The following is a 13548-nucleotide window of genomic DNA, read 5'->3' on the forward strand; positions in this document are numbered from 1 at the left end:
GCGGGGATTTAACTATACTGTAGACCCCGTCAAAGGAAATGTGTTGAGCCTGCCGTGTTGGAATGAGGGTGGACACCAGTCGTCTGATAAAGTGCGGCAGTTCTTCTAAGGGTACAGTCTCCGGAACTCCTCTGAGTTTAATATTTTTCCTTCTGCCCCTGTCGTCAGTAGGCTTACTTGGTTAAGTAGAGTAGCTTGTGTAGATTGCAGCTGTTGCATCTGGTCGTTAAGTGCAGTCAGGCCTTGTTTCAAGATAAGTAGGTCCTCCTCATTAGTTTGGGTGCGTGCTGTCACTGTTTGTACCTCTGTTTTGAGTACTGCCAGGTCCGCTTCCCACATTTGTTGGAGGGTGGCTAGCATATCTTGTAGGTGTCCTTAGTTGCAGGGGCCATTTCCTCTGCCCTGTGTGGGGTAGTTCTCACTGCTTCAGCTGGAGCTTGGTTGTGTGGGGATTCCCCTTCGTCTGCCTGTTGGGCCTGGGCCGTGGCTGGCACTGGTGTCAGCAGCATCTGGCCTATGTCCCGTTGTGTCTTTGAGGTGCTTGGTGGCGGTTTCTGAGACTTTCGCCTCATCTCCTATGCTGTGGGTGAGTCCAGGATCAGGTCGATCAGGCCTAGGTCACTCCACACCTGGGGAGCCCAGTCCGCATCGAGTGGGAGGCCTCCCACGCGGTGTAAAAGAAAGGCATCAGCGGGTTCAGAGAGATGCCCTCTGTTGATATCTGGCCCACCCACGGTTGGTAAGGACTCGATGTGTCCAATATTTGGCAGATATATTTCCAATCTGTCGGAGCTATAAAATATGGCGACTGCTCCGGTACGCTGTCAAGCTCCGCCCCCCCCGTGTACAGGTTCCATTTGACGTCACACTGGAGTTTATTCACTAAACTAGGAAATACATCTAAAGGCCCGTTTACTTTTGTAGCTTGGCTGTTTTCATTAATTAACTTGCCAATTTTATACAATTCCAGGTTTAGTGAATAAATCCCCAACACATTTACTAGTCTTCCAAGTTGTATCACAGTGAAACTCACACAGCCCCTCTGTCTCTCCTATCCATATAACTATTTTGCATTGTCCTTGAGCCCAATTCCAACAGTGTACATAGAGCAGGTCTGCAATTTAAGACGTAAACAAATTGACAGGTACAGACTTCAAGCCAAGTTAATGAGATCTTCAAATTAAGGAGATTTAGAAAGGAACACAAAGGAATAATATGAATACAGCCCAGTATTGTCTATGAGAAACATTCCGTTTAATTAACAGATGATGGATATGGTTGAGTCAACACACAGCCCATTCTATGTTGAAGGCAGATGTTCGGAAAACAATTGGTGTCTTTAAAAGAATAAGCTGTGTTGGAGAGTTACACATAGTGTGTTACGTAATACAAGATTAGATTCTCACCAACAGAAAGACACTGATTAGCCAGAATATTGCATTTCAGCATAAGGGTCACCCTGTACCTCTAGACTACAGACCCTACTAATTTTACCTACAAGCACAGTGTGTCTCCAGACATGAAGTACGAAGCAGAAGACAGCTGGTCAGCACATGAACGCCAGCTGCCAGCACATCTGGTTTAAGGTGTGAGATTATTTTATTTATTTATTTCCTCTTCTGAAAGTCTACAAAACCGTCTAACAAAAAATGTAATGACAAATTATTTTTATGGCTGCAAATGTCTGAAAAAAAGAAAATTAAGTACAAAAACATAAAACAAAATGATTGTGAAAGTGTTCAAGGCTTGGGCACAGTTCTAGGAAGGGAAGGTTGGCAGAATATTAATATAATTGGGCTCGATTTACTAACTGGAGCATAACAATATTAAACCTAAAATAAATGACATTCAAAAGTGATAAAAAAATGTCTGTGCTGTTTACTAGCACATCTTGAGCTTAGAAAAACTGGTCTTTCAAGGCATCTCATGGGTAAGTGAATTTTTGGTGCATGTCAACAAACTCAGATTGCATAACATACAAGCAAGTTGGCATGCTCAAGGGAAAATGGTAAATGATAAAAGGTAAATTTAAATATCAACGTTGAAATCACACACACAAGTCACTATCATACAGTTACTTCTCCATATTGACACTTTCAACAATCTAGAGCTCAGGAGTGAAGGCTATGGAAAAGGAGACATGAACAAAAGGAAGGCAGTCATGAGCATAAATTCAAGGTATAGTCGAGGAGATTAGAGGAAAAGCACTACAGATGCACATAGCACCATTCTTAACATATACACACAATTCTAATCATACAAATTCACCAACACATTTTTTTTTTATTCTTTATTTTAGTTGTGCATACGATTATAACAGTCGCTTGTGAGGTACCCCAAAGGCAGCCCTCTAGCGCGTAGTAAACAGTTTAAACATGGGGTAGACTGTGGATCTAGCACATTTTTTGAATTAGTAAGGTTATGAACAGTTTAGATTTACGTTGCTTAAGCGTTTCAATACAAAACACGAAACATCGCTTGTAACTTTCTGGATAGTAAGTTTTTACGCTATGTCATAAGCTAGTCAAACATAAAATAATTATACTAAACATACATGAGTGGGGTTAAAGTTACACTTTGCTTCTTTGGAATTTGCACAATATATAATTATTGTGGTATATCATGCTAGGCTAAGCGTGCGCTCAACACAACTGGTCGTGCATAAGATTGTAGGTGTATTGCACATTTTTATAGTATAGCACATTTTTGTAGGGTAGCATGAGGCGCATGAAACAGTGTTAGTAAAACGATTGTTGTGATACGGGCTAGTGGGTTACAATACTATGATAGTTACTCATGGGTTAAGTGTTGCTATATCATGTCCTTTGCTGTTGCGGAGGTCTTCGCTTGGTAGGTAGTTAGAGTCCTGAGGTCACTCGCTTATATTATAGGGACACCCCAACACTCCAGCGGTAGGCTTCCAGGTATTTATGCTCTAAAGAGGGGTGTTATTTAGTCTTTGCGCCCCCAGTGAGTCCAGAGCTGTTTCGTCTTTGCTAAATTGAGTTGGCTTGGGCGCTGAAGGCACGCATGTCCCCCTGTGCCACAGATCACTCTGCCGCCGCTCTCCCCCAGCTGTTTGGTGTCCTCTCCCTGCAGTCTGGCTAATTAATTTTGCTGTGCCGTTGTGGAGGGATTGTAGTCCGGAGTCTCGGGACTGAGCCATGGTGTGAGTGGGTGCTGGGTTTTTCTTTTCAGGCGTGCATTACAGGAGGGTACTATCTCCTCGGTAGCAAGAGGTGCTCACGCGCGCCTGCAGAATCGCGGCGCCGCCATCTTATATGTGGTCTAGGCTGTACTCTGGTCTCTTGTAGCAGGAGCCACTGGGCGTACAGGGTGTAGGCCGGGATCACCCCCACCGGCCCAGAGGGGGGGGGGGGGGCCTGGTCCTCCCAGCCGAAGGAGCCTGGCTGGGCAGCATCGGGCAGGATAGTGGGCGACGGCCGTCCGCCTCACTCACCGCCTGAGTAGGCCTCATCCGAACGGAGCGATGCATGCCCCTCCGGGGGACTGAAACATCGATTGCCAGCCTCTCCCCGTGTCCAGTGTCTCCTTAGGTGCCGGCCCACCGCGGTGTGCCATCGGGTGGGTGGAATAGGTCCATATTTTAAGTTTAGCAATCTATATTTGCTGGAGCGGTTGTGCCGTGCAACCGGCCAGCTCGGCGGCCAGGCCCCGCCCCTCATCAACACATTTTAATTGAATGAATTCATCTATTTTTTCTTGGAGTGCAAGAGTGGAAAATGACAAGAGGGCTGAGAAAGATGTAGGATTGGTTAGATTGGTTAATAATGGTTCAAAAATGTGTTTTTTGCTTTTTTCATTATAGGGGTATTGAGTGAAGATTGATGTGAAGAAAAAATAATTCAAGCAATTGTAACAGCATGAAAAACAAAAGGGTCTGAATACTTTCTGAATGCAATATTCATGTTTCACATCTCTATACATTTTCCTAAAAAAAGGGAACAATGGCATGTTGCTTTTTACTTCATCTAGAACCGTAGCATACTCATGTTGTACCAGCTAAAACTGTAAAAAAAACTAACTTTTTGTGATCCTGCTACCAAGAGCTACTGGGTAAATATGCCTTTCACAAGTGAAACATATGTAGCCTACCATACTGCAGTGGGAACATCACAAATTGTGCATTCAGTCAATCCAATGCCTTCAATAACAAACACCAACTTAATCTCTGGTTCTTGGCATCCCTGAACTGTTTTGTGACACAAAGGATTGGTTATCAGCTGTGGATGGCATTTCCACGCAGGGTGCTGAATGAGGTAAAGCGTGTGACCGGCGCGTTTCTCTAGCACTTCACAGGGATTTTTATGGCTTTCTGATCAAGTTGTTTGGGACTGTTTAATGTGCTGCCAATTTGCTCTGGCCCTATTGCGATTAAACACAGATCGAAATAAGATTAGTTTTGTTGGCAAAAGTGCCCAGTGGCTAGAGAAAGGCATCAAAGATTTCTATCCACAGCTTTACCCTAAACATACCAAATAGAACAATTCCCTGAATAAAACAGCTCTGACGATTGAGAGGATTCAGTAGGGTTCGGTTAGTGTATATAAACTGGAATAATTGTTGTGCACACGTTTTTTTAAATGAAAAATTGAGAAGATCACAGGGAACATGACAAAATTCATAATATGGGTACAGTAAAATTTTACAGTTGGTCGCTTTGTATCAAACAGGAGAACAGTTATTTAATATATACTATAGCTACCAAACACATTCTCCTCAATTCACCCCTCACTGCAACAGTGCAGTGGTGTGGTCTGTTCATAGGCTGCATGCTTTGGAATTTGAACCACAGAATGCAGCCTCAGTGGCTGAAGTGGTTACACCGTTCTCAATGACTTAACCCCAAAGGCTGCCTCTAATGATAGATCTGCAGTTCTCCCAGTGGCATCCGGATTCTGAAATTGAGTTTCAGGATGTGTGAATTGCAGCTGGGTGGGGGTGCAGTTCATTGACTAGAGCAGTCAGTCGACTCTCTAAACCAATCAGTAGCTCGACCTTCATCAAAAAGGTACTGATTTGAGAACGTTTTAACCTCTTAAGGTAATAAAGCACTATAACATTTTATTATTATTATTATTGCAATTTATATAGCGCCAACAGATTCCGTAGCGCTTTACAATATTATGAGATTAAAAATAAACTTACAGGAAACAATAGGTTTAACAGGACCCTGCTCGATCGAGCTTACATTCTATAGGAGGTGGGGTGTAAAACACATTAGGACAGGAATTTGCAATCAGGTGGACTGCCCTTTAGGAGAGGGCAAGAGACAGGTATGTGAGGTATTGGTTAGTCTTTTGAACTTTAGTGAGTAACCTTGCATATTCTTTATTATGACACAAATGTTAATATATGCACAAATCTTTTTTGTGGCGAACCGACATAGTTGCCAGAACAGCTAAGCCAAATATTTTCTCCAGCTCAATTAGGGCTGGGTTTAAATGTCAGGTGCCTTTAGGCACATCATTCTAAGGCACCCCCTGCTCCCCAACTCAAAAATGGCAGATAGAGTGAGTATAATGAGTTTATTAACTGGAAATTGCAGGCCTAAACAATCTAAAAAAATATATTCATATATTTGACAATTTCATATATATAAACGTATGTATTTGCATATTCCTGCTCGGCGTGTAATATATGGTTTGAATCTGTAAGTGTATGCAGATTAGAGAAGAGTTAATAGCGTTAGTTATGTAGGGCAAGCATGTCAAACTTGTGGCCCACAATGATTATCTTTGTGGCCCACCTGCCCTCTGGCCGCTTTGTGTTGTGGCTGCAACTGATTCTTGTTTTCCCTCCCACGGCCGATCGCGTGCTTCCGCGACCACAAGAGCACAGAGTGGCTGTCTGTCTGCAGAGCAGGCCAACCACTCCCTCTTCCCTCCTGCTCGCAGTGCCAGAGGAGCCTCTGGCCTGCTAGAGCAGAGCTTTAACTGGAGAACGGGGGACTCATCTTAAGGTAAGAGAAAGGGGGCATATGGGACCTATGTGTAGTGTGTTAAATTGAGGCGGGCGGGCAGTGTATTAATTTGAGGGGGGGCAATGTATTCATTTGTGGCAGGAGGGGAGCAGTGTATTAAATTGGGTGAAGAAGGACAGTGTATTAGAGTGGTGAAAGTGGAGTAGTGTATTAGAGTGAGGGAGGGGGCAGTGGTTAAATTGGGGGGAGGGCAGTGTATTAAATTAGAGTGGTGGGAGTGGGGGCAGTGTATTCAATTAGAATGGAGGGAGGGGTACAGTGCATTAGATTGAGGGGTGGAGGGGGCAGTGTATTAGAGTGGAGGGGGGCAGTGTATTAGATTAAGGGGCAGTGAATTAGATTCGGTGGAGGGAGCAGCGTATAAGAGTGGAGGGAGGGGGGGGCAGTGTATTGGATTTGGGGGCAATGTATTAGAATGGGGGAGGGGCAGTGTATTAGATTGGGTTGGCATGGAGACGCTGAATGCTCCCCATGGAGATGCTGATTGGCCACGCAGCTTTTTGACACACATGCACAACAGCCTTCCAATGCTTTCCTATGGGAAAGGATTGTCTGAAATCATCAAGTGCAGAACACACTCATAGGACTTCAAGACTTCAAATTATAATCAAGATAATGTAATTTGTTTTTTACAGCTGTCCAACAGCATAGATTCACCATTTCACTCCTATTACCAAACTTTTCTTAATATGTCAAGGTAGTTGGACTGAAACATTGGTTATATGCAAATGCACCTTAAAACAAATTTGCTCTTTTGTTTACTTTGAAGCACTACGAGCGTGAGGACGTCCAGTGTCAGTTAGATAACTTTTTTATTCTGTACTTTTCTAAATAAACCTACATTTCTATGAAACTGATTTTTTTGTTTTAATTGCGGCTCATATGAACTTAAACCTTGTTTATTTGACCCATGTTAGCCTTGAGTTTGACATGCTTGTTGCAGGGTGTTTAGTGTTAAAAAGATTAACAGCTTGAGATAAGTTAAAGTTGTAGTATGAGAGCTGTCTAGAATTATTAAGTTTAGGGCTAGAGTTGGGTTGAATCTAATATTCGGGTACATGAGGTGTTTAGGTTTTAAGAGGAGTTAAAGGGACACTAGTCACCAGAACAATGTAGTTGTTCTGGTGTGTATAGTATGTCCCTGCAGGCTTCGGAGCACGTAGGCAAGGGCCTACTCTGCCTAATGGAAAATAAGGCCCTGAGCTGAATCAATTTACGCAGCTACTTTGCACCTATTTTTTTTTCGTTATATAGTAAATAACCCCTACAGCTTTTAATTTAGTGCAGAGTGAAGTGTGATATTGACGTACCTCGGACCATTCTGACATTTCCCACTGGGGTCCACATGTTGGGTTTCTGCAGACCTTCTTCTCATCTGGTTTGGTGATATCGGCGGAATCACACAAGTCACTGTACACAGAGCTATCAAAACCAGGGGATATCATCTTCCAGCATCGAACAATTCGAAATTGATAGCCCTCCCCACAGGTCCGCGAGCACTCACTCCAGCTGCTGGTCTCCCATCTGTCACAAAAAGATGCATTTCAGTTTGCCTGTGTTTATTCTGTTTTTTTTTGTTTTGTTTTTTTACCTCATAACTAAGAACACTCTTTAAGCACATGTTTAAATTAAAATACCAATATGTCATGGTAAATTGTGGACGAAAATATATATTTTTTTAAATTAAAAGCAGACATTTATAAAATATTCAATCATGAAGGACATTATTTTTATTCTTCAAACAAACTAAAATGAAAGTGACCATATTTTTTTTATTACATTTAATCTTTACTTTTGCATGCCAAAACTTAAAAATGAGCCATAAAAGTTCAGGGTTTATTCTAAATATATGTGGAGAATTGACACAAGATATGCACATTTAGATCAAAATAGAGTTGAAAAATTTGTACGTTTGTGAAATTGTTCAATGTGGATATTCTGGCCTACAATTTGCAATTAGCAAATGTTACACAAGTCTTAGTTTACTGAATAACCCTATATCTATGCTCTAGTGATAACAAGGTGCATATCAAGATGGTTAATGCATATGAGATTTATCTGCAACAGATAAAGTGCTAAAGTAAACTGACAACAGTACAGCAAGTGGCCTAAAGAGGGGACAAGTAGTAGTCATGGGCCCACCCTTGTGTATTGCCTCTGCTTAGCAGGACAGATTTAAGCCTTAAATGGCTCAGAAGATGTGAAAGATTCCTAGCATCCATTCTGGAAGCAGTCCAAACTTTTGGTCAGTCACTTAAATGGACCTACTACTCCGTACCACACCAGTAGCACGTCTGCCTCTCTCCCATGCTGACTTGCGTTATGGGAGACATAGCCTGCCTCATTTTAGTCAAATTCAATGGACATTTAAACAGCTACTGCTGTTTTGGATCTACACCTAGCAAGGGGACATCAAAGACTTGCCGTGACAATGTTAAAGACATGCTTATGGGCCCATCGTTCGGTTTGACATGTTCCATCAGCAAACAGAGGAAATGGAAATCATAACCAAGTTTCCCTGGAGATCATTTGCATCCTGAATATCTAAATAGGGCAATCTTTCACATGTAAGGAAATGTGCGATTTATTAATATGGGTATTTGCAATGCCATGTGGAACGGTGTTAATGACCTTAGTGAGTGAGACAGTACATGGTCTGCAGAGGCTTGTAACACATGACAAGCAGCCAAGATTCTGTGATAATTGCTAAATAAACTAAGACATTACCTTATGGGGAACTGTCATGAACTATTCCCTTAAATTTTAACATGATATTTTTGGCCATTTATGGCTGGTTGTGTGAAGTACTGCTCAGAAGTTGCCGTGTACCTTGGCTGGCATTCTCTTCCTGCACAGAACTCATGCACAGGCTCTGGGCGGGTCAAAGCATCACAGTAAGTGTCGTCCACTTCCACCCCATCGTATCGCACGCACATAGTGTAGCTTGACATTATTCCTGTTAGTGGAGGCAAATGAATCAATAAAAAGACAATGGATATCCAAATTTTGCTACCATAATTCACAGCTACATAAACAGCTAGCGCTGAAACATTTATTATACCAAAGAAACCATTATAGAGATTATATTGTAAAGTGTCAAAATGTAATTTAGTAGAATAAATTAGTCTACAATTAGGATAATATTTTACCCTATAACTGCATATTCCACTGTGAAAAAATACGGTACATGTGTACTGCAGTTAAAATACAAAAAATATTTCATACCTAGTCCAAAAAATATCTGATGGGTGGGTCACAGTTCAACATCCCTGTCATATGTGATGTATGAGATTGGTTTGCCGTTTACTAAACACAGCATGGTTGAGGGAGTATGGTTTATAAAAATTCATGAGTGACCTCTGAAAGTTTGAGAAATTATGTAATTTGAAAGTTTGAGAGAATGTGCCCTATGAAAATTCAAGAGTGTGACCTTTGAAAGTTCAGGTGTGACCTTCAAAAGTTTGGCCTTTTAAAGATTGAGAAAGAGCGACTTTAAAATGTTTGTGATAGTGTAGGGTCTTTGAACGTTTGTGGGTGTATGCTTTTGTAATGTCTGTCTGGGGAGCAGTGAGAGATCACAAAGCTTTTCACACATGCCGGTCCTGCAGAAGGCATTTGGAAAAATGTTTTATGTGGATATGCTAACAAGCTGGCATCCGGAACTTCAAGACAACTTTCAGATAATAGCAAGTCTTTTGAGGGAAGGTGTGGTATGTGCTCAGAAAGGCAACTGCTAGGCATTACTGTACAGAAGTGCTACTGAATTCACAATTAATGTCATGTGGTCGCTGGCACAACCTGCTACGCGAAAAAAGGGAATGTGTCTTTCCGATCTTTAGCTTTTGGCTTATAATGAACCTTAGGCGAAACAGAGCCTGTAAAGATAAATGCGCTTTAGGATTTCTCCATAAAAAGCAATTCCAAGCAAAGTTTTAAATATGGCCCAAATGGCAGGAACATTCCTTTGGTTTCAATGGTGGTCGCTCCACATTTAGAACTCTGACCCAGAATTGCTTTTTACATCTAACTTTTTGTGTTCTCTCAGACAAACCACCTGACAAACGAATTAAGTATGCAATATGCTTTCTGCATTAACACTTTCATTGGAAAAGTGAACAAGGCCGTGCATTCCCAGCCTCTGGAATACTAATACTGCTAAAGGAACGAGGATTTGAAGCTGAGAGGGTACCATACAGCCTCAGTGAGTCAACATGAGATCCTGGAGGTTGAAGGTTCTGATACTATTTAAAAAAAAAAAAACTAAAATTATTCAAATGAACAAGGTGCAGTTGTTCCTACACGATTCTAAAGGACGTAAGCTGTTTTTCGGTTGCAGTTACCATTTGATTTCCATGCTGCAGTACGTATTCTCAACAACAATAGGCACTAGATGAATGATATATATGTGTCCAGAGAGAACTTTAAATGTGAGCAATATTTTTTATTTATTGTTTAAAATGTTTTATGTATATGTTTCAATGTATTGGCTATATAATGCAATTGCAGAAAAAATGATGGATTACATGTGGCCTATTTTAATAAACGCTGAACTGTTTAAAAATGTTAATACAGTGTAAAATGCTGTAGTTATTAAAGAAAACATTAAACAAAAATCACAGGTGACAGAGGGACTTCCTGTGTGTCTGTTTACCAACCTGTGGTACACGTGGCACTGCATGGTTCATGGGAAGAAAGTTTCCATCGATACATGTCAGCTGAGCTCATACCCTGCACCTTCCGCAGTAACTTTAACCTGTTTCTACCAAGAATGAAATGGAAAGAAAGAAAGAGATGAATGCTTTAATGGCACTCCTGAGTCTCAGCTCAAGGCACGAGTAACATTAATATATTGCTTGCTTACGGCTCAGGAAGACTTCTGCTAGTTGTGGCTATTGGTATATGTAGACATGTACATACATATATAGCTGTTTATGAAGGGGGTGTTTTGAAGTTTTAGTGTTGGTTGGGGTTTTTAAACATACCTGTCCTGATCCCCAAGTAGAATCCCCAGCCTGGTTAGAAGGAGAGCTTCCACTGTCTAGAAATAGAGAGAATGGGATAAAAATACCCAATGTAGAAACAGTTCAGTATATAACAAAATGGCTCTTTTCAGCTCTATTTCTTCTCAAGGACTCAGTCAAACAGGCTAGAAAAGTGTCTCTAGATCACTAAGCACCTGGGGTCTATATTATATAAACTGATTAGTGCTACAGATTTAGTCACATATAGGAACTTTTTGACTAATTCCTTTTTAGTCACCCCAGAACACAGTTTTGTATGTTTCCTGGAGATGTCAGTACAGCAGAGTTAAGTAAAAACACACTTACCTCTGCTGTGCAAGTTAGGGAGTGGGATCATGTTAAGTTGTTTCCCTGCATAGGGAATCATGGGACAACAAGAGATTTGCATTGAATGCCTTCCTGTTTACGGACAGAAGGCATTTCATGCAAATCTAAACTAAAATAAATATTAATTTTAAAAAAATGTTTAAAGAATAAACAACTAACAGCATATCTTTGATTCATTCTTAGCTAGATTCACATGTGACAGTTAGTCACATGTGACATTTAAATCCCACTCAAAGAATGTAAAATATCAGAGTTTGCAATCTTCTTAATCTTGGAGACAGTGTGTGATCAACTGCCATAGTCCTGACGACTGTACTATATGGTGATGTTGTAATAACTGATATAAGGGAACTGCTGAAATATCATAGTTATGACTCATTGCAATACTTAATTAGTGAAAGATATTCAATCGTCTCTATCTGTTCAACAGTTTTTAACTGTGTCTGAGAAATATTTAGGTTCCTTGAACTGTAATCCATGTAAACATGGATGAATTGAAACCCTCACATTTTCAACAGTATTTTAGGCTTTGCTTTTAGCAGGAGGTGGTGTATTAAATTAACACTATTCTTAGCCCCTTAAGGACCAATAGTGGTCTATACCAACATAATAATCTTTAAGTATCCTAGGACCTACTAAAGTAATAATGGCAGGGGCTGCACTGAACTGCCATTGCTAAATAAGGAGTTCATACAATACCGGCAAATTATATAAGGTTTTATCTAGTAAACTGCTATCACAGCAAAGTGTACAACTTGGTCTTTGAGGGGTTAACATGCATGTACAGTACACATATAACAATGAAACAATACACGTTGTATAAGTATACTGTGTCTTAGATAGGGTCTTTGGAAGTTAATATCCATTGAGGATTATTGGACAACAATTTTGAGGGTGAATGAAGAAGACCCTCTTGATCACAGTTAGAACATGTACAGAAAACCCGGCCGTAACACGTTGACATGCAGAGCCTGACCATGACCAGTGATTTTGCTCTTTGGCTTTGAAGGCTCAGATAATGACTGGGTCAGGAAGACAGTACCAAGTACCCAAACCATCTGAGCCCCAAAGCCATGCCCCCACTGTCTTGTTTTTTGATTCTGTACCACACACATGGAACAGAACAAAAAGCATTATTCCAGTGCACAAGTTGTTATGCCAGTGGACAAGTCTTGCTAGACAATTGTTAATTGTCAGTATGTCTTTTGTGTCAGTTCATCTAATTATATATCTCTCTGTCTGTGAAACTACCTATTTGTGTTTACTAAATGTGTGTGTATTCTGGATAATTACACATTATATGTACAGTAAATACATCAGTAATTAATAAATTAGGGGACTTCAGCCATTAAGCACAAACAACAATTTATTGCATGTACAATATTAATGCTGATAAGTAAATACACTCCTTAATGGTGGCACCTTGTGCCTTGTTTCATGAAAATAATATATCTGAAATAATTAGAGTTATAAGTTATAACTGTGCTATATCACCAAGTACACTATTACTAAACAAAATGGATTACTCCAGTTTATAGAGTCAGTCGGCCACAGGTATAGTCTCTGTGCCAAAGTTCTGAATGTGGAGCAATCAGTAGGGACATTCCAATGGTTTCTATGGTGATTGCTCCACTTTTAGAACTTTGCCCTAGTTGTGAGTGTATTACCTGCATACATTATCCTAATTCTGTGAGCAGCTTAAAACCTAAAACCTTCACTAGAAATGCTGCCAAAGGGAATCCACAGCATGTTAAGTGGCAGAGGATGTTTATCCTTGGTTGCTGACAAGATAAATAACCTAATTTTTATAGCAATATTTATGAAATGGGTATGGCAGGGATGGATATAGATATACACATAAGGAAAGCCAGGATGATTTGTGATTTAAAAAATGAGTGAAGCCTGGATAGATGCTTGTCTCCTACAAATAGAGCAATTTTCCTTCCAATTAATCATTACTACTCCCAATTTGTGTTTAACTTGTAGAAATGGAGTGACCTACTAATGTCACAGAGTGGATTTCCCTTTTGAAAAATTTGTTTGTTTACCCGGGGTGGGGGGGGGGGGGGAGGAGAGGGAAATATTCTGATAAATCGTCAGGGGACATTTCTGACCATTCCCCTTTTGACACCTTGAAAATGAATCAATAGCCATTCACGTATGAGTCTTGAGAAGCCTAATCAATCTAGGTAATAT

General features: G+C 40.6%; 1 protein-coding gene across 3 annotated transcripts in view; it reads right to left on the reverse strand.

The window, feature by feature from the left end:
- The window catches only part of ADAMTSL2 (ADAMTS like 2), a 77843-nt gene that overhangs the window by 11884 nt on the left and 52411 nt on the right, over positions 1-13548 (reverse strand). For all 3 annotated transcript variants that reach the window (XM_063432919.1, XM_063432918.1, XM_063432920.1), the window contains 3 exons: positions 10660-10763; positions 8834-8960; positions 7315-7528 (listed from right to left, as the gene is read on the reverse strand). In XM_063432919.1, coding sequence (XP_063288989.1) covers positions 7315-7528; positions 8834-8960; positions 10660-10763 — 445 coding nt within the window. The remainder of the gene's footprint in view (positions 1-7314; positions 7529-8833; positions 8961-10659; positions 10764-13548) is intronic.

Source organism: Pelobates fuscus, chromosome 9 (assembly GCF_036172605.1).
Source record: "Pelobates fuscus isolate aPelFus1 chromosome 9, aPelFus1.pri, whole genome shotgun sequence".
NCBI classification, from domain to species: Eukaryota; Metazoa; Chordata; class Amphibia; order Anura; family Pelobatidae; genus Pelobates; species Pelobates fuscus.